This window comes from Pleuronectes platessa, chromosome 23 (assembly GCF_947347685.1).
Source record: "Pleuronectes platessa chromosome 23, fPlePla1.1, whole genome shotgun sequence".
In the NCBI taxonomy this organism is placed as follows: Eukaryota; Metazoa; Chordata; class Actinopteri; order Pleuronectiformes; family Pleuronectidae; genus Pleuronectes; species Pleuronectes platessa.
Window position 1 is genome coordinate 16,126,878 of NC_070648.1, and position 22,068 is coordinate 16,148,945.

Here is a 22,068-nt window from a genome sequence, read left to right on the forward strand (position 1 = left end):
ACACAGGCTGGAGATTTGTCACAGATCGATGATGATCAATGATGAAAATGAGACATACCCTGCAGACGTGGGGGACCCTGAGCCGGTCAGACGTGTCCGGCTCTCAGGTGTGTGAAGTCAGCGGGAGCATCGCCAGCCTCACAGTGAGCCGCCCAGGTACAGCCTGGATCCAACCCGCCACCGAGCACCTGGCTGCCGCCGACGCCGGCCGGCAAGCCGGGCACTGATTTCTATGAGGCTAACGCCACCTAGCTTACATGTCACCGTCAATTACCGAAACAAAACAACAGCTTTTCTAGTTGAAGACACTCACTGCGACACGAGACACGCACTGTCAACGCTCCCCTGTCCGTGGGGAGATCAGTCAGGCGGCTGCTGCCAACCGTAAACAAACACCGACAGGTCCACCAAAAGCGACCCGCAGACATGGGTCCAGCAGCCCGAGCTGAGGAGGGGGCTTCGGCATGTGACTTACCCCGACCGCAGGCTCTGCTTCTCGGCCAGATCTCTGCTGCTTCCTGGTTGGGCTGCCACATGCAATACTGCTGTAAAAACGTGCACAATCAGCCATTTGAAGCGACTTTAAACACAAACTAACAGCAAGCTAGCGTTAGCTCCTTGCTACTAACCTTAAACAAACAGCGATAGGTCCACCAGAAGCGAGCCGCAGACATGGGTTCAGCAACCTGACATCCCCTAACGAGCCCGAGCTGAGGAGGGGGCTTTGGCATGTGACTCAGCCCAACCGCAGGCTCTGCTTCTCAGCCAGATCTCCGCTGCTTCCAGGGTGGGCTGCCACATGCAATACTGCTGTAAAAACATGCACAATCAGCCATTTGAAGCAACTTTAAACACAAACTAACAGCAAGCTAGCGTTAGCTCCCTGCAACTAACCGTAAACAAACAGCGATAGGTCCACCAGAAGCGAGCCGCAGACACGGGTCCAGCAACCAGACATCCCCTAACTAACCAGACATTACCCCGACCACAGGCTCTGCTTCTCGGCCAGATCTCCGCCTCTCACCCCGCTCACCGGCTGGTTAGTGTCCCCCCTCGGCTAGCTTGCCAGCTAACACCCGCAGCCTCGAGCTGAGGAGGGTGCTGTGGCTCGTAACGTAACCCGGTCTCCTCCTCCACCAGATCTCCGCCTCGGGGGGGCTATGCCATGTAGACCGACTGTGACGTCAATTCTGGTCGTATTCCCATTCAACGCACTCTATCGTATAGTTTCTTACATAGAGGAACCACAACAAATCGCGGGAGTTGTTTTTTTTGCAGAATTTTTGGGACGGTAGACATGCCAGATACCCACATTAACGTGTAGAAGCACTACAAAAGTGGATTTCTCATAATATGTCCCCTTTAAGTTTTGTGAGGAGTTAATCATCCCCAAGAAATCCATCTGTAATAATTAGCCATGTATCTCAAAAATAGTTAAATATATAATTAATCAGCGAAACATCAGTTTCAACAAGGGTGATGTGACTCAATACAGAGATCTACAGAAGCAAGTTAAAAAGGAAATTTAAACTGAAATTTCCTACTATGGCAAATCTGATATTGACCTCTCTAATGACCTTAACTCATTTTATAATAGTTTTAACATCCACGATTTCTATTAAGGAGCTGGCAGCTTTTAACAATGTTGTTTAGAAACAGGATAGCAAAGAGGTTGACAGGGACAAAGTTGTTAGACTTTTCCAGGGAGTTAAAGAGAGGAAAAAGTTCTGGCCCTGATAGAATCGGAGGTCACATTCTTACAAAATTGTGCTGAACAGTTGGAAGACATCTTCTGTTTCATCTTTTCATTGTCAATCCATCTCCACAGAGTTCCCTGTATGTGGAACGATTCAATTATTGTCCCTGTGCCAAAGAATAAAGCTCCAAAATCCTTAAATGACTACAGGCTTGTGGCGCTTACCTTCCTTGCATGGAAAATGATGCAGAAAATTGTGAAGGAGGTACTAATGAATCACAGTCCATGGTCAGCAATTGTTTCTCATGAATGACAGCAGGCAGGTGTGAGTGCAGACTTTGGAGGATGGCCTGGTGTCAAGAAGGGCCGCAAAGAAGCCATTTCTCTCCAGGAAAAACATCAGGGACAGACTGATATTCTGCCAAATGTACAGGGATTGGACTGATGAGGACTGGGGTAAAGTCATTTTCTGTGATGAATCCCCTTTCAGATTGTTTTCGGTATCTGGAAGAAAGCTTGTCCGCAGAAGAAAAGGTGAGCGTTACCATCAGTCCTGTGTCTTGCCAACAGTAAAGCATCCTGAGACCAATCATGTGTGGGGTTGCTTCTCAGCCAAGGGAGTGGACTCACGCACAATTTTGCCTAAGAACACCGCCATGATTAAAGAATGGTACCAAAACATCCTCTGAGAGCAACTTCTCCCAACCATCCAAGAACAGTCTTGTGACGAACAATGCCTTTTCCAGCATGATGGAGCACCTTGCCATAAGGCAAAAGTGATAACTAAGTGGCTCGGGGAACAAAACATCAACATTTTTGGTCCATGGCCAGGAAACTCCCCAGACCCTAATCCCATTTAGAAAGTGTGGTCAATCCTCAAGTGGCGGTTGGACAAACAAAAACCCACAAATTCTGACAAACTCAAAGCATTGATTATGCAAGAATGAACTGCCATCAGTCAGGATGTGGCCCAGAACTTAATTGATAGCATGCCAGGGTGAATTGCAGAGGTCTTGAAAAGAAGGGTCAACACTGCAAATATTGACTCTTTGCATGAACTCAGTGTAATTGTCGATAAAATATTTTGACACTTATGAAATGCCTGTAATTATACTTCAGTATACCATAGTAACATCTGATAAAAATATCTAATAACACAGAAGCAACACACTTTCTTAAAACCAATACTTGTGTCATTCTCAAAACCTTTGGCCACAGCTGTACAGCTGTTGTGTCCTATGATACTCCCTGAAAACTGTGTGAGTTTACCAATGCATTTCTTCCAATACTGCTTAGAAATGGTAAACATATTCACAGGTAGTACAAGGATGATGTTACAGTGTTTGACCATATAAGGGAGCCTAGGGATTACAACACCGTTAACAGCATCATATCATCTCTTATTATTACTTCTGTTGAGTCTTTTTATTATAATTGTTTTCTTTTACTATTTTCACACATTTGCTTTGCTTTATTTATTTGTCAAGGAATATTTTCCTATTTCCCACCATAAATGTTTGTTCAATTTAGTTTACACTAAAATGGAAAGTGACATAAAAAAGGGAAATTAAACAGATTTTCTGTATGTATTTTGTATATATTGTGATGTCTTGGGAGGTTGTGGATCGGCTTGGGAGGCGAGGGTGCACCAAGGAAGACGACACACGGTGGTTTCTAACTCAAAATTATGTATTCGGGTTTTTTCAGTAAAAGGTTAACCTAAATTCAGCAGACAGTCGCTAAACAAAATCAACACCCGTCTTCTTCAGTTGAGCTCCTCTCTCTGTCTGTTTCTGTCCTCCTCTCCCACTAGGGCGATCAGAGCGATCTCTTTCAGCTTGGCAGCACCCTTGGCTCTGGCTGCCCTGCTGACTCTGGGATATGTAGTCACTTAACCAGATGCCATGATGGGTTGTAGTCCCTACTGCAGCCACTGGGAGGGGATGTTTCTCCAATCGATGACACTCCCTCTCATGACATCACAATATATTATATAGATAAACTGATCATGGTACACAGGCTGGTGTACCTGAGAGGCACCATGATTCAGCTTTGCTTTTTTTTCTCGTTGCCATGACCCAGTAACTTGTGGCCAAGAGTTATCTTATTCCCAAGCGTTGTTATTCCATGGTTACACCCCCCCCCCAGAAGTCACAAGAGCGATTTTGTGCTTTCAGAATAAAAGCACTCCATAACAATTTATAATCTTAACTCCATAGCTGCTATACAGACTCATTCATTATTAGTGTTCGTAAAATGTATATATCACTTACATAATTTTTCACTAAAGGAGCTTATCAGCGAGGCAGTTTTTAATTCATTTGACGTGTTAACAACAAAGACTGTGGCGAAGACAGCACTCTTGTCATGAAGGACGTGAACCGGAAGTAATATCGTTGATATCAGAACAGAGGCGTGTCTTGGAAGTTGTAAACAGAGCGGTGTTCTGGTCAACTTTACAACTGGAGAAGAAGAAACAACCACTTTAACAGAAAAAGTTGACGTATAAGGTAAGACTTAACGACCCAGGTCAGCTGTTAATGAAGTTATTAGCGTTTTCCTGACAAAAGTGAAAGGAGAATAAGTTTTAAAGCGCACTTTAATAACGCCTCTTTTCTCATCTCACTGGACAGCAGCGTGGGTTTAGGGTTATAGTGTTGATAGTGGGACAAGGTATAATGTGATAGTTCAATATTAATCACCATCAGTGGATTCGAAACAGCAGTTTGGTTTGTAACTGACGTGAGCCGATCGAAGCAGTAGGCGTCACATTGCAAGCCATGACCTTTGCTCTGTTATCGAGAGCAGTTGAAGCACAAAGGTTACTTAAATAAACGTCTACTTGTTCAGTTTTGATAGATAAGGTTTTACAGCGTTTCATTTACTGTGCTATAGAGTTATATTATTTACGGCAAAGTGGCCCTAGTATTCCAGGGGCCAGAATTTTAATTACTTTTAATTCCTATAGTATCGAATTAAGGTCACTAATATTTAATGCTTGTAGACACCTATTGTGTGCAAAAATACTTGTTAACAGAGAGTGTGTAGACTTTTTTTGTGGCAGTAGAAGTATTGTGGTATTCAAATTTATGCAGGTTTATTTTCAACAGAGTGAGAGACAGATAAACAAATGTCCTACCTTTGCATATGACACTGACGCTTATTGGCACGGTAATTTACAAAACCTTTTTTCAATGCATGTAGAAATTAAATGTGTTTACACAAAACCTTTTCACTAATCCAAAACATATTTCCACACCTACACTTAGAGATGGACTGTATTATTTCACAATTTCAAAATATGAATGACCAATATGATCCCATATTTATTTATATATCTGTATTTCAAACCCTTCAGTCTTAACATAGATGATGGAGCATGAAGTAGCTGACCTCCCTTGTGGCCCCCTGGACATCTACAGGAAAAAAGCCTCTTTCAATTGGAAGGACATGGTCCGCTTCATAGATGGAGAGGATATACTGACATTCAAGGTAACATCATTTCCAAGACTGTAATTATAGGTCAATGTAGTTTGTTGTGACTGTTATTCAATCAGAAGAAAATATTGCATTGCATTTTCAGGTTGGATTAATGAGCCTCTGGTGCTCCAGAATGATGGCAAGCCGGACAGTGTCAAAATAAAACTCTCACAATTGCTTTTAAGAAAAAAAGTCTTACCTCAAAATTAATTTAGTAGCTATTAATAATAACTATTGGTGATAATGGTTGAGCGTGATAATTCTGAGTGCACTTTCTTGTCCGAGGTGGGGCTTAGAGTTCATTCTTGAACTACGGTTAAAGTGATAGTCCATCCAAAAAGGTCAATTCACTAATTATCTACTCAACCCAATGCCGATGGAGGGTTGGGTGAAATGTTTTTAGTCTGGAGTCTCAGGGGTATACTTTGTTAGAGCAGTATCCAATAAAATGGTGGTCAATAGTGAGTCCTTCTTCAGACGTAATTAAACAACAGAAATAACATAACATGCCTCCATACTGCTACTGCTGGACTTGGACTCAAAATAAATGGACCCAAAACCAGAGTAATGCGGATAAACACCAAGAACATGGACCTAATAACCATCGGGGACCAGACGCTGGAAGATGTTGACAAATTCATCTACCTGGGAAGTGTGATAGCTGTTGATGGTGGGACACGGGGGGACGTGAAGACAAGAATTGGGAAAGCAAGAACAACATTCAACATAAACAAAATTTGGAAAAGTAAAAAAATCTCCCTCAAGACGAAGCTTCAAATCTTCAACTCCAACATTTAAACCGTGCTGCTCTATGGCTCCGAAACCTGGAGAACCACCACTAACATCACAAACAAACTGCAAACCATCATAAACCACTGCCTGAGACACATCCTTCTGGCCAAACACAATTAGCAACATCAACCTGTGGGAATGCACAAAACTAGAAACAGTAGATATACAGCTGATTAGAAGAAAATGGAGCTGGATTGGACACAAACTACGAAGAAACACAACAGCAATAACAAAACAGGCACTGACATGGAACCCACAAGGCAAACAGGGTAGAGGACGACCCAAAACACCTGGAAAAGGAGCACAGAGCAGGACTTCAAGAATAAGGGGCTGATGTGGAAACAGCTGGAGAGGATCGCTCAAGACAGACGAGGATGAAAACTTTCATTAATGGCCTATGTTCTGAAAGTAAACATACTGTGCCCAATCCTCAGTCTGCCTATTGTTACTTGCTCCTTCCTTTTTATTTCCCCTGCTTCTTAACCGATTTACTCTGCTCTGTACTGACTGTAGATGCCTTCCCTTTGTCTGCGTATCCCAGTTCTGCTGCCACTTGAAAATGACTTTTTCCAGACTATGCCTCTGCCCTCTGACTTTGACAACTTAATGTTAACCTCAACAGCTTCTCTCTAAACTGCCTCCTTTGCAAATTTTTCATTCTACGCCTCGCTTCTCACACAGCCAGACAGGCCTAACAGGCCACAGCACAGTCTCCCCAAACTCTTTATCAGACACCCCCCACACTTTTAGCTGTTTAATTTCCTTTCCACCCAAATCTCTCTTTTTGCACGCTACACGTCAGCAGAACTGCTTTAGTGGGGTGAGCATCTCCATGTCCATTTATGTTGATCCAGTAATGGGCAACCAGCTGTTCCCTCCTCAAGTGCAACAGCATTTATCCTGCCTCTACTTGAAGAGCACACACAGGTGAGGTTCTGACTGCTCCTAAACTCAATCTAAGAGCTTGAGCTTGAGTATCTAGGCTTGCTAGCACTGATTTAGCTGATGACCCTTACACTATCCCAAAGTCTATTCGGGATCTTATTAGAGCTACGTAAATATATCTCAGCGACACAAAGTCAGCACCCCACTTCAGCCCAGCAAGGCATCTCAATATGTTTATTACTTTATTACACTTATTGACCACTAGACTGATATGTTCTCTCCAAGTTAGCCTCTGATCAAAATGTATACCCAAGAAATGAAATCTCTCAGACCTTTCTAATATACTTACATACAGTTTCAAGTTACAATCTTTCAGTTTTTTCCTTATAAAGAACATAACTTTAGTTTTTTCCACTGAGAATCTAAACCCCCAATTTTCAACTTGATTGATTCCCTCTTGCATTTTCTTTGCTATATATTAAACAATTCTTCCCCTTTTTCACAGAGCTCCATCATCAGCAAACAATGACCTCCCCATACCAGCTGGGATATTCTCATATATGTCATTCATTATTAATGAAAATATGGTTGGACTACACTCCCCTGAGGTGTCAGATTTTCTATCCTGTGCTGGTTTGATAACTCTGCTTCAACCGTCACCTGAATAGTTCTTCCATTTAAGAAGTGCATTATCCAGTTAAACACTTTATTTTACAGTAGCAGCAATTTCCAAAGACTCCCTTCACTTAAATGTTTTAACACACAGTAACAGATTTCAGTTTTTCCAGCTGCAAACTTTCCTGTCATATCAACTGCACTCTTCAGCTAATCCATAGTGAAATGGTCGCTTTCCAGCCCATCAAAATGTGTTTTTCAGCCCAATGCTTCTCTATTTTCAGACTTTGTTCACTCTCTGCCTCTTTTCCCTTCTTATGATAACTATGCACCTTAACTTATGTTTACCATCACTTCTGCCTTTTCTTTATTCGTAACTGCTATGATACTTCCATCTGTCAGAACAGGACAACTCCACTCCCTCCTGCCCCCTTCCATCTTCTTAATCATCCCCCACACTTCTCCAACCTTTGTTTTGCCTCCTATTAAGTCCCAGTTGTTCCTCTAATGTGTTCTTTTAGCCTGTCTTATTGTCCTTCTCAACTGCCTTAGCTTGCTTATACTGAATCAGGAGCTGCAAGTTGTGGGTTCTTTTGACTAGTTTAAATGCTTTGTTCCTATTTTTCATGGCTTCTTTACAGTTATTATCCCGACACGTTACTATTTTCTTCTTAACCTTTCCTTCACTTTTTTGGCCCCTAAGGCCGCTGCTATATTGCCTTGCTTTATTTATCTGTCAAGCACTTCTCTACTCATTTCCTCATTAAGCTGGAGACGTCTGTCACTTTATTTCAATTTTTTCCCCCAGTTTGCTTTTGCCAAGATCCACTTTCCACCAGTACTCTCTATGATCTGTGAAGAAGCAATATTTATCTTGCACCAGACTGGATAATGATCATTCCCTGTAGTTCCTTCTTGATACACTGTCTAATCACATCTTGCTGCAATTTTACTTGATATACCAGTGTGAGGTCCAGTACACACTCTTGTATAGCTGCCATCATTTAAGAAAACAAAATGTATCTCATTCAGCAACTCTTCAATAACCTGACCATGAGCTTCTGTTCGGTCACTTCCCAATGTTGCACTGTGCCCGTTAAAATCACCACACCAAAACACTGTACTATTACTATGCCTCTCGATCTCTTCCAGTTTTCTCAACCCTAATTTGTATTAAATGTATCTTTCCTTGGGGGACACTTCCTCTGTCTTGTGTGTACACTTCCTCGCTTCCCTCTCTTACATGGATGAATCAGCAATGTGGGAATAACCAAACAAAAAAGAACTTGACGATGGGATGTCGACACGTGCGCTAACAGCAAGACAAGAAAATGTACTGACTGTGATATCGCAGCAGAGCATGAGTTGTAATCCAAAGCCTCTGATTGCTTTAGTCTCTTGTGTGCAAGTGAACAATTGAAGTTCCTACAGGGCCTCAAAGTTGAAACTGAAATTTTAAACAATTTCAGTGACCAATTTCAGCATCAACATTTAACATGCAAATACTTTATATTTTATAACATTTTACTTGTTTATACTCTTACTCTTTCTACAGCAACATGTATTCAAGACACTGGAGAATGATCCTTTATTTGCTCGTCAATCGGGTGAAGACATTGCTATGGAGAAAATGAGAGAGCTGACCTTTCTCAGGTATCAACATAAGATGCAGTTTCACTATTGTAGCTAGGGAATTATTTTTATTTAATTACATGTATATTTACCACGAGAAACATAATCTGTTATATCCTGTGCTTGATATTTATGTATTGTACATGTGGGAAAAAATTAAGCTTCTGAAAATCTGCAGGGTGAAGCAGCTCTTCCGCTATGACTTCATAACAAAAGATGAGGCAATGGCCAATCCCTGGAAAACTGCTGTCCTCAGTGACTGTCTGGGAATGTATGACTGGTCCATGACCTCTAAGTACTCCCTCAACAAAGGGGTGAGTATGCATGGCTGTTGTGGGAGGCATGAAAAAATGTAACACTTGACATGATGAAAATATCACATTTTCAAAGGCCATGTTGTGTTCGTTATTTAACTGTTGTGTTTGACAAAGACAATTGACATTACTTTTTTTACTAAACTCCAGTTAAGCTTTCTCGAACAGTTAGTCTTGGGATGCAAAATGGACTCTTTGCATGACTCCTTTTTAAACTACTGATACAATAATAATATTATAAGATAATCATGCAAGTTCGGCTTTTTCAAAGAGCAATAAACTTAATTGTAAAGAACGTTCAATCCGACACGTACGAGCCGTAAATAAGTTAAAGAAAGATGTTATTGTTATTTTTTGGGTTATGATATAATATGTAATGGGTTTGTATTTTGGGTGTATTAATGGTTAATTTGTTATTAATTGTTTACTTGTGATCCTGCTAATTTGATAGGAAATGGGTCATAAGGATAGGGGATGGAATGTGTTCATTGTTGCCTTTAGCAGGAAGTAGCTAACTATTTCTCAGGCACACATCATTTAATTTAATAATTAATAATTTTATTTTTATTGTCACATTGTCACATCCCTTACAGTTTCCACGACCCCCCTGGCGCCCCCTAGCGACCCCCCTAGGGGTCGAGACCCCCCACTTTAAAAAGTAGTGGGGTAGGGTATCTGATCAGACACACATACTTACAAACGTTCGTGCGGACACACCGACAGGCCCCGGGGTGTGGAAATCTATTACAATATATAAAAGGACCCGGTTAATTTCACAAATTATCCTGTTTCACTGGGCTGTACTATCTCCTAGTTTACCGACAAATAATGCATTTTTCCATTAGAGTGTGCGAAACGTATGATGTCTGGTGCAAACCGTTGTGATCTTATTATCTCATTTATCCCCCCTTCTCACCACCTAACCTGCTAAAATGATTATCTGTCCTAAGAACTAGCTTAGATAGAAATTCAGCGAATTCAAAGTTAGGGGCAGCTGGACGATATATGATAACTAGATGACCTGGTAATGTGATTTCAGGCTTGGATGAACTACGTAGATTTTTAAATGAGTTATAACACTTTCAGGTCAGGGGGTTGATAGATAAGTCAGACCTAAAGATTGTTACGACCCCTCCACCTCTGTCTGTGCTTCGAAGAATATGAGTATTAATATTGGTCGGGGGGCGGTGCTTCATTTAAACCTACATATTTAGCTTTTTCAAGCCAGGTTTCAGTTAGACACAGTTTGGGTTGCAAAATTCTGGGAATATTCAAAGTTGGAAACTTTCCATGGTTTCCAACCAAAATTCACGAGCTTAATATTCCCATGGAAAGTTTCCGGAAAGTTTCCGGAAATTTACCAGAAATTGTCCGCCCCTTTGCAACCGTAGACACAGTGCATCTTACTGATTCAGATCATTGACAAGTAGGGACTTTGGATTGAGTGACCTGATATTTAATAAACCCACTTTTATCCTTCTATTTTTTGGTACAGATATAGTGATTATATCAACTTTTATGTTTAATGTATTACTCCTCCTGTTCACCTTTGATTTAAATAATTTAGGTGGTTGGGCAACAGACACATTTTCTATAGGCTATTGGGGGTGGGTCACTGCTCTTAAAGAAGCGGAGAGAAGCGTGTAAGACTGCAACTGATTACTACTCTCCAAACTTCAACCATTCAGGTAATTTGTAATTGCGTTTTTTAACTGACCAACTAACATTTCGGCTCAACCAAGCAGCTTTCAGCCATGATGGTAAAAGCCTAAATTAAAATGTATTCACTACTGCAAGTACTTCCAGAATTCATGATATTCCCATCAGCCTCCGCAATAATTTGTTGTTTTCAGCTAATTAGTTAAAGGCACATGCTTAAGTAAGATGATGAAAAATAAAATTGCCTGCTAAAATAAGCAAGTTAGCATCCTAAAATTAATGTTTATTAATCCAACCCTTCATGGCTGCTAGAACTTTCTCTATCTTTTGTTTTAGATGTTTGGAGCAACTATTGCCAACAGTGGATCACGGAGACATCACAAATATGTTGAAAACACTGACAACATGACGGTAAGAGTACAACACTGCTTCAAACTGCAAGTAACACCACCTTATTGTTGTGTCAATGTTTGTATTAATGGCTAAATATGAAAAATCCAGTGTGGCAAGTTTACAGGGATGTCACACATCTCTACTCCTTACTTCAATCCGAAGTGTGGAATGATGTTAACAGTAAACTGTACAATTTTCTCATACAAATTAGTAATAGATTTCTTTCAAAATCTCGAGAAAAATTATCTCAAAAGTAAAAGTAGGCAGTTTGAAGGACAATGAGAGGGGGTGCTATCTCCTTAAAACTGCCAACATTTAAATTTTCTGACAGCACTGCTTGCTAAAATATATCATTCACGAACACTACCAGCCCTCTTCCTTTCCTCCACTACCCACAGTCCTGTTCAGCCATGTCAGTTGGAGTCTGTCCAGCTCGGTGACCGTATATTGGGTTAGGTTAGGTAAGCTTTATTGTCTCACAAGGGGAAATTTGGTGTGCATCAAGAGTTTGCAAAGAGACAAAAACACCAAAATCAACAACCGTGTGGAGGTGGATCATCGGAGCACCTCCAGGTGATTCAGGGAGAGTTGATCGCCAGGTTAGTGGGCCAATTAGTTCTCCCTGGATTGAAAAAGGCAGCAGGAGAGCAGCCACAAGAAGAGATACACATTAGGGAAACTTATGAAGGAGAAGAGAGACACGCTGTATGAGAGGAAGCGACTGGACAGAGCTGAGCAGCCAAACAGAAAGTCCTGGCCAATTTATGTTTAATATGTGTTTTTGGCCGTGTTAAATAAATAAAGATACTGAATACCGAATGATTTGTGTATGGCTGCTGTTGGGAGACCCCAGTGGCAACCTCCTTTACCACAAAAGCGTCCAAAATAGACTAATGTCAGCAAGTACAGGGAAATAAAACCTTTCAAACACTTACAAATATGCGAAACAGATGCCAATTTTCAAGAATGTGTAATTGCCCAGTGAATTAACATTTTAACAAAAAAAAGTATTTTTCTCTTCCGACTAGGTGCCCTGTTACCTTTGCCTGAGGCCAAAAGTTCGAACTCCTTCTTGAGATGACAAGTCATCATTAATTTGCCCTCCGAAGAACCTGTCTGTTATACATGACAGACTCTGACTCTGTGTGATCTTACTGACGATGTTAACAAGGGCCACTAGTCTTGTTTTACTTGCCAGATTGAAGTTTCCACACCAAAAAACAATATAGAAGGTTAGAACAGATTTCAATAAAACTTCTGTAGAAGAGAGTGATCATCTCAGGAGAAATATGAAAATAGTTAATAGGTTTGCCATTTCATGCATTGTACATTAAACCAACCGAACAGGATTATTCATTTCTCCTTCATATTGGGTCATTGTAATCCAAAAATCGGCAAAATTAAGAGTTGTATTCTTAATGAGGTTTAGTTGAATGACATGTCCTTGGCGTCACATCAAAATTCGACGTTTTGGTTTTAGTTCTTTCAACTTCACTATATATTATCCAGTCTGCAGCAAACCTCTCCAGGCCAAATCCAGAGTGTGATGAAGACATCTTGTGAATGTTGTCTGTTTGAATTTGCCATGGCCACACATCGAATGTTGAAATGTATTTTACAGTTGCTTACATTTTTGAGAGGCTAAATATGCACTTCAGAAATGACAAACATTTATGAAGTTAATAATTTGGAGGCACTGGAGGCACTGGAGGCACGGGGAGCTTAGTCCTTTGTTCATCACAACTCCGGACAAGCAAAAAAACCCACAACAGCTGTAACAGGAGGAGGGAGGTGCTGTCTGTCTGACATGACTGCCGATGACTGTGTGCTCACTAGACGTGTGCATTTTCACTAGCCTCACGATTCCATTCATTTCAGCAGTCAACGATTCAAATGCACAACGTCGCATCTCGATGGATTTCAATGTCTCACGTCCACAAATTCTTATATTACTGCACAAGGCTACTTTTTCATTAGATAATATCCCTTATTAGAATCGGACAAATTAGAACGCCCTTTTTTATATAGATAGGGCTTTAAAAAGTTTTAAACTGTTACTGTTATTACAGGTGTCAACCGTGTCAAATCAACTTTTTTTAAACTCATCATCCTGCCACAACACTTCAAGACGAGTTTTCTTAGTCTGTAAATTTCTTGATCCATTAACACCTCGCCATTGGCTGTTTTTCCTGGTGAGAGTTTGGCTGATTTATGTCAGAGAAGTGCTCCTCCACCGAGGGATACTCTGGAATTCGGTTGTTTCTAAAAACCTTTTGATTTCAGCAGATGAATACAGACTGTGCGCGACGGATCACTTCCCTGGCTGAGTGTTAGCCCAAGTCCTTGCAGGCTTTGACATCGCTATGCCCAGACCCTGAGTTCTTTATTTTTTGTGAAATTTCAACAGTTCACCTTCACTCATGTCTTTATCCAACTCCTCAAACACCATAATTTCAACACTGGTTTTTAACAGTTTTTCCTCAGTTGCGTTCATTCCCCCCCTTCATCACATCAGTTATTTCTCAAACACCATTTTAACCATTGACACAATTTGTCCATAGCGGGAAAGTTTCTTCACCAGAATTTCATTCTTTATAAAGGGGTGTGTTGGAGATTATCACCTTAGTTGCTGGGATTACGAGTGGGAGAACAGGATTAATAGAATCGTGGATCCCCACTACTTTCTCCACCACCTTGCTCACCTTCGCCGTATTCTTTAGGAACATCACAATGGCTCCATTCATCCGAGAGGCCGACTTGACCGAGTCACACCAGACCACCTCCCACACAGCCAGCGCGTCCTCCGCCACACTAAATGCCACTGAGGGGCACCGGCATGGTGCCTGTTAGCACACGAAAACACTCACTCACCCTGCACTGGTAACTAATGGGGTGACGGTGATGGAGAGCAGTCACTCTTCCACCAAAAGTTCGGTGGTTCGATTCCCAGTCTTCACAATCTGCATACGAGCATCATGCTGAGCCCAAATGACCCCTCAAAGATGTTGAATGAAAAAATTGGAAGGTGCTTTTGATAAAAGCGTCAGTTAAATTACATGTTAACCTTACCTTTTACTGTATGTATCTGTTTAAAGACATTTGGATGCTTTGCACTGACTGAACTGAGTCATGGCAGCAACACCAGAGCCATGAGGACCACAGCCACGTATGACCCGTCTACCCAGGTTAGCACATACACTCTTTGAGGATTTAAACATTGTGTTTGTGTCTGTCCATTAAATAGACACACATTAAACATGGTGAGTTTCTAAGACAGATTCTGACATTGTTAGATTTGGTATCCATAAATATTACTGTTATGATTAAAATGGAAATCAGAAGGGATTCACTATTTCACTTAAACAAGTTGAAGTCTGAATGTGGAGAGGGCTATCAGTCTTTATACCAGTGGTTCCAAAACTCTACGAATCAGTTAATACCTGGTCAAACAATTTTTTTTTCTTCATTAATAATTTTATAATGTTATGTTTGACTAAAGCTTCTATAATTATATTATAACATATTGGTGTGAGGGTCTTACCGGACCACTGAGAGTGAGATTTACAGAAATGTAATTTATTTAGCAAAATGTAATACTACGTAGCAAAGATTCCCAAATCTTATGTCTATCGCGCACATTAATATCGCGATGACGATAGATTTTCATTATATTGTGCAGCCCTACCTCAGTTTTCGTCTAGTAACATTTTGGTGGTATTTTCCTGGTTTACTGGATACTTTGACTCGTAAAATTTAATTTGGAAGTTATTTGGGAAATCAGGACTCTACATCACTGTTTCAAACAGTAACCTGTCTGTAGGAATTTGTGATCAACTCTCCAGACTATGAGGCTGCCAAGTTCTGGGTGGGGAACCTTGGTAAGACTGCCACCCATGCTGTGGTGTTTGCTCAGCTCTACACCCCTGACCAGGTTTGCCACGGCCTGCACTCCTTCATCGTCCCGGTAAGACCTTTGGCCACTGACCGAGTTATAACTGATTGTATTATTTGATGCTGTCATCTGATGTGATGTCACACAGGCCCTGTTTCGACCTTGGATTAAAATCTGTCCTGAGAGATCCGATGACAAGTGTTGTCATACAGAAAAGTTTTTACCCAGTCTGTGTATGTATCTGATGTTGTTGTAATTATATGGGTCAGTGTTGTGTGTCTGTGTCGGTGTGAATGAGAAGGTGGTAGAGTGAGAGAGCAGAGGGATATACAAATATCTTGGTGCAGAATCAATTCACTGGCTTCAGCTTATATTTAAATGTATTTATTTCAATTATCCAACCCACAGTAAAACAGTATCTTGTTCAGCTAACAATAATTTAATAAATTCTCATTAGAAACTCATTAGTTTCCCATCCCTGTCTTCATTTGGTTTTAGTTAAGTGCTTTGATTGTCTATGGTAATTATATTGTATTTGGTTTGTTATGTATGTTGTCTCTCTCTGTTGGTAAATTTTTCATGAACTCATTATGTACTCACCACTATGTCGTACATATCGGCAGAATAGGAGTAGGACTACAGGGTTTTATGATATTATTGAAATGATTAAAAAGAACCTTAGGTCTGTTATAGTTGTTGGAGACCAGGTTAGATATAAACATAGTTTTTGCCGATTTTACTGCTTTCTGGTAGTCAGATAGATGGCTCTGGAAGATTTCATATGATTCTCTGAGTTGGTCCTTTTTCCACCTTCTCTCTTCTTGCCGACATGCAGGACTTTGACACAAAACAAACCAACTGCTTGTACACGTTAACGAATTTTCCTCAGTCGTCTTCGCTTCACTTCACTCCCTGTGTGTGTGAGTGTAAACTCCGCATCGCTCCCAGAGATGAGAGAGAGACCAGTTCAATGTTAGAGGCACAGTTGCAAACTGGTGCGAGCAGGGAAAATCTTATTTGTACTTCATATTTTTCGCACATGTTTTTTTTGTATCTATGAATCAACTCGCAGGCCAGATCCAACAATACTCTAGATTTAATTGTTGTTAATATGTTTAATGATACACAAGATAAAGGTAAAAGTCAGAAAGGAGATGGGAAGTTGTAGTACATCCCGTCCGGAGTCTAGTTTCTGGTTTCATGCCCCATAATACCGGCAGAAATCACGGAAGATTTAGAAGAACGAATATGGACCAAAATAGGAGAGCGTTTTGGCAGAAGAGACCCTAACCCTAACCCAAAATGAGTCCGTCGATGCAGGTGCGTGATCAGCCGCAGTTGCAGTCGCAGTACTATAATTCGGCCTTAAGGCCGGCGCATGCTTCTGCGTTTTCAGGGGCCCCTTGCGTGCTTATGTATCTCTTCTTATGTGCTTACGTGCGTCGCCCAATTTTTCTAACTATATGTTAAAGCTCCGCGAGCCTCACGCAGCCCGCAATGCTGTGATTCGTCTGCTAACTACATCCTTTCCGGAGTCGCATTTCCGGTTTCATGCCCCATAATACCGGCAGAAACAACGGAAGATTTAGAAGAACGAATATGGACCAAATAGAAGAGCGTTTGGCGGAAGAGATCCGAAAGTATGACCACTTGTATAACTCGCACTGACTGGCGGATTTGAAAAAGGCTATGAGGAGCCGCAGTGGCGATGTAAATAGAAAGTCGACGAAGAAGAAAGAAGGCTTCTCTAAGGTCGTCTTCGACAAAATACGTTACTCCGCCTAGTGTTCTGGCGGAAAATTGCTTTGTAACATGCGCAACGGTTTGAGAAGCATGAATGACAACGAGTCCTTCGACACAGCTGCGTGAAAAGCCGCAGACGCAGTTGCAGAAGCATGCGCCGGCCTTTAGTAGCCACCAAGTCATAGCAATTATCGTAGAAATAGAAAGTGATGATTTTGTACAGGTTAAATGACAGAGTACCCTGAGTGAAATTCATTAAGTCTATAACCATTGTATTACAGGTGAGGGACCCAAATACCCTGCTGTCTCTCCCGGGTGTAATGGCTGGAGATATTGGCAAGAAGCTGGGCCAGAATGGATTGGATAATGGGTAGGTGGCTGAGAGAGATTTTTTGCCCACTTTATCTGATAACTAGCTACTTTATACAGTTGCAGATATAATCCAAGGCTTTGCAAGTTGATTAAATAATTTCCATTAATTTTGAGAGAAAATTATTTTAGTTCTTTTCTGTTTTGTGTGAGGACTTTATCAAAACGCCAACTCGCTCATGTGTGTAATAGTATTTGTATATTATGTAAAACATTTGAGTGGTCGGGAATACTAGATCCGTGCAATATAAATACAGTCCATTAACTTAATGCACTTAATTTTTGTCAATGTATCAGGTTTGTTATGTTCAACAATGTGAGGATCCCACGGGAGAACCTACTGAATAAGACAGGAGATGTTACTTCTGATGGCCACTACATTACACCATTCAAGGTTAGTAAGATTGTAGAGGATTTTTTACTTAAATCTAGAGTACCATGCAGAGTCTCGTCTGACAATATAAGAAATAAAACAAAAATACTTTGAAAACAATAATATGAGTAATAATAGTCACTATGGCACTTGACGATGCCACAGGGGTCTCACCACATCACCACTCAAAGTGTTCAGCAATTTCTGCTGGCCTGGCAGCACAGCTCAGTCTTTTCCAAGAGGCTCTTGTGCTTCTCTCCTTCCCATGCATGTCTCTGTGTCTCCTTGTGGCTTTCCCATGTGTCTCAGCTCAGCTGCTGCCTTCTGAAACCAGGGAGTGTTCACCTGTGGGTTCTCCCTGAGCCCCCTCCATGCCCACAATAAAAAAAAAACTAACACTACACAAACAAAAAGACTGTAATGCAATTCACTATAACATATTTATATTCAAAGCAAACAAGCATAAATGCAAATTTGTGTGTCTGTTTGGAAAAAAATCAATCATCTTTGTGATATTAATGTGCAGGATAGACACATTGCAAAAGACGGCAAAATTTGCGATAAATGGTGTTCCATGCAGCACATATTCTCGCTCTGTGTACCAATAAATTTGGCCAATCAGATGGACCCATGCTGCCCTAGATGATTTATTGTAAGTCGCTTTGGATAAAAGCGTCAGCTAAATGAAATGTAATGTAATGATAATTTAAAGACATTCCGATCATTATCAGGGTTTTCTGTCTTAATCATTGCCGTAAGAAGATAATAAGAAGGGGAAATAGAGAAAAAAAGTGATTTTTAAAACATAGATTGCTCCGCCTCCTCTGACTTAACTCTATTTTGGAAACTTCTATTGATCACATTTGCCTCGAGTCAGGTTCACATACGCCGCTACACGCATGCATCTTAAATAAAAAAATGTCACGGTCCAAACATTTATGAAAAGCCCTCAAACTAACATTGTAGGTGTGCATGGCTCCCTGGTGTCTGCACCCAACTTGCTTCGACCAGGCTGTGTGCCTTCTCCCAGCTGTGGAGCTGTCCGTGGTCTCTGGGTCCTGAGCAAGGGACTGGTGTGATTATTTATCGCAAGTCACATCATCATCACAATTTTAAACAATGTAATCACATAGTGTCTGTTATGTTTTTATCTTAAAGGTTGGGCTTATAAACTGTCTGTATTTATATAGCACTTTTCTAGTCCCGAGGACTACAGTACAGTTTTACGTTCAAAGTGAATCTATGTGCAGCACTTCTCTATGAGAAGGGACCATTAGGGGAGACTCCAGCATGTGATTTGGAGGAGGCTGGGATCGAACCGCCGACCTGGTTAGAGGACGACCGCTCTAACTCCTGAGCCACACATTTACAGATGGCTGATGAATGAAAGGAAAGTCAAACAAAATGTCTAGACAAGTGAGACTTCTCATTGAGCAAGATATTTAATGTTGGCAGACTGTTAGCAAATACCCAACAATTTGAGGCTTATTTTGTGGCTGCCGGGGGTAACAATCTACTGGACTGATTGCTCTGGTAGCCAGTTGTAAATAGTGAGTACAGTAAAAAAAACTGAGTAAATAAGGACTACATCTGATGATTAACAGCTTGCACACCTGGGTGTGAACGCTTGGTTGATTGAAAAGTGAAACGACGAGTCGTTGTTGAAGTTAATTGCTTATTGTGTCTCTCATTTTTGTCTGTCATCTCCACCAGGACTCAAACAAGCGTTTCGGAGCATCTCTTGGTGCCCTGTCAGGGGGCAGGGTGTACATCACCAGGATGGCTCTGACCAACCTGAAGCTAGCTCTGGTTGTGGCCATCCGCTTTTCAGCAACCAGGAGACAGTTTGGACCAAAGGACTCGGATGAGATTCCGGTTTTGGAGTACCAGTTACAGGTCAGAATTGTATAGATGATGGACAAAGACGATAATACAGAGATATTTTAGTGCCATTTAATCTGCATATTTCTGTCTGAATCAAACCTGAGTCCTTACCTGTCGGGCGCAGTGTTTTTAATGTCCAAACTTGACCCGACCCTTACGCGGTTAAGGTAAACTGAAGCATTGAGTTTGTTATGCATTTTTTACCATGGTCACAACTAGACAACTACCAACTATTACATGTACAACTAAAGGATTTTTTATGCCTCCGCACCGATGACAGTGGTCGCAGGCATTTCTGGTCGCCTGTCCGTCTCATTGTTTTTAACGCGATATCTCAAGGCCTTCATGGAATCATTTCATCTTCCTTTAAATGCTATATTTCAGGACTGCCTGTAGAGATTTTCATTACATCTGCCACATTTCACTTTGACTCATGGATAAACTGTTTAAAATTTGGTGGTCAAAGGTCACTGTGACCTCTCAAACACTGTTTACCTTGTGAATGTAATATCCCAGAAAAATCTCAAGGAAATTCTTTCAAATATAGCACATATGTTCACTTGAATGCACTTATTAACTAATTAGATTTCAGTGGTCAAAGATGAAATGTTGAGGTCAAGTTGGCAATATCTCAAGAATGCTTGAGGGAATTTCTTCAACTTTTGATCAGTTGGCACTTGGATTTAATGGTTAAGTGATTGTATTTCAGAGATCAAAGATCATAGGTCACTGAATCCAGAAAAAAAGAATTGTAGAAATATGTACACAGAAACTGTACTTGTTGAAGGAGGTATACAACCGCATTGCGGTATTTATAGTCTGTTCCACACCAGAGTTAGACTGAATGGGTTCTAGGTCGGAAATTACACACACACAACCCTTAAAAACCTGAAGCAAAAAATACAGACCACCAGATATAGACAGAAGAATGAAGGCCAGGGAGAGAGATAATCATCCCAACCTATCCACCAGTAACACCAGTTTATTTTAAAATTCCAATTTTGTCAATAAACATTTGTAGAGCTATATTGTAATTTATTATTATTATTCAGTCCAGATGGTTAAGTATACTTAGTATATCCAGGGTAAGGGTTGTGCTGATAGAATATCCAATGCCATGTGCCAGAGTGTTAAACCGCAATATATATGTGTTGTGTTTTTGTCTAGCAATGGCGTCTTATCCCGTATCTGGCAGCAGCCTATGCTCTTGAACACTTCACCAAATCTATCTTCATGAATTTTGTTGAGTTCCAGATTGGGCAGATGATGAATAGCAAAGACGACATTCAAGTAAGTAAAATAATATATATTTCTATATATTTCTATCGAATATCCTACTCCATTTAAAATAAGTTTAACAGTTTTGCATGGTAGTACTTCACATTCTGTATTGAAGTTAACCTTGACAAATTTATGCTGAGACTTTGCAACTTTGTGTAGTAGCCATTATGTTCCAATTGACTGTAGTGAGCTCAGAGCCTGAGGATCAAAAATATAATTATGGTCTGTACTTAATATAGTTGCTGTATGTGTTTGCTAGGCAGAGATGGGCAGGGAGATCCATGCCATAGGCTGCTCCAGTAAACCATTGGGTTCATGGACTGCTCAGAAGGGGATTCAAGAATGCAGGGAGGCCTGCGGTGGACATGGATACCTGGCCAGTCAGTCTCAATCATACACATATTCACATATAACAGTGTTTTCATTCCTTGCCTAGACAGTAGAGGCCCCCTACAGTCTTATTCGTCCTGCAACAGTTTCACAATATTTTGAATTTTTTTAAACACACACACACACACACACACGCCTAAGTTGATTTGTCTGTCTTTCAGTGAATCGGCTGGGTGATCTTCGGGATGACAATGACCCAAACTGCACATATGAAGGAGACAATAATCTGTTGCTGCAACAGACCAGCAACTACTTGCTCAGCTGGCTACATGCCAAGCATCATGGTCAGTGCTCAGTAATGCTGAGAGACATTAAATATAAAGTTCCTGGGACAGAGGCAGAAATGCATTTGTGCAGATTGGAGATTATAATTCTTCTTTATTGGCATGATGCTTTCCAGTTTTAGTGCTGCTGTGGTTTACAATGTTAAAGCAGTTTCTGCACTCTCACAACATTTGAGACCAGTGGCCTCATTTACAAATGTTATATACACGTTCATATTTTGTGTATGTCGTAAATCACACTCACTGTTGGATCTATAAAGAGTGCAATGAACAAAGTGATTTGTGTCCCTTAACAATAACTGAAGTCTGGTGAAGCACTTTTCAAATTTTAGTCAATTGGTGTAACTAATAGGTCACTAATTGTTTTACTCAGGAGCTTGTTGAAC

The 22,068-nt window shown here is 40.8% G+C and overlaps 1 protein-coding gene across 3 annotated transcripts in view; it reads left to right on the forward strand.

The window, feature by feature from the left end:
- The first annotated feature begins 4,077 nt into the window (after nt 1-4,077).
- Nucleotides 4,078-22,068, forward strand: part of acox3 (acyl-CoA oxidase 3, pristanoyl) — a 31,004-nt gene continuing 13,013 nt past the window's right edge. For 2 of the 3 annotated variants that reach the window (XR_008333921.1, XM_053415819.1), the window contains exons 1-13: nt 4,078-4,206; nt 5,055-5,188; nt 9,024-9,121; nt 9,279-9,414; nt 11,410-11,484; nt 14,562-14,651; nt 15,287-15,430; nt 17,383-17,471; nt 17,768-17,864; nt 19,557-19,739; nt 20,895-21,017; nt 21,268-21,388; nt 21,560-21,682. Coding sequence is in view for 2 of the 3 variants with exons in the window: in XM_053415819.1 (XP_053271794.1) it covers nt 5,066-5,188; nt 9,024-9,121; nt 9,279-9,414; nt 11,410-11,484; nt 14,562-14,651; nt 15,287-15,430; nt 17,383-17,471; nt 17,768-17,864; nt 19,557-19,739; nt 20,895-21,017; nt 21,268-21,388; nt 21,560-21,682 (1,402 nt within the window). In the remaining variant the exon portion in view is untranslated. Of the gene's footprint in view, nt 4,207-5,054; nt 5,189-9,023; nt 9,122-9,277; nt 9,415-10,981; nt 11,103-11,409; nt 11,485-14,561; nt 14,652-15,286; nt 15,431-17,382; nt 17,472-17,767; nt 17,865-19,556; nt 19,740-20,894; nt 21,018-21,267; nt 21,389-21,559; nt 21,683-22,068 lie in introns of those variants that run through there. The other variant, XM_053415820.1, reaches the window with a different exon arrangement.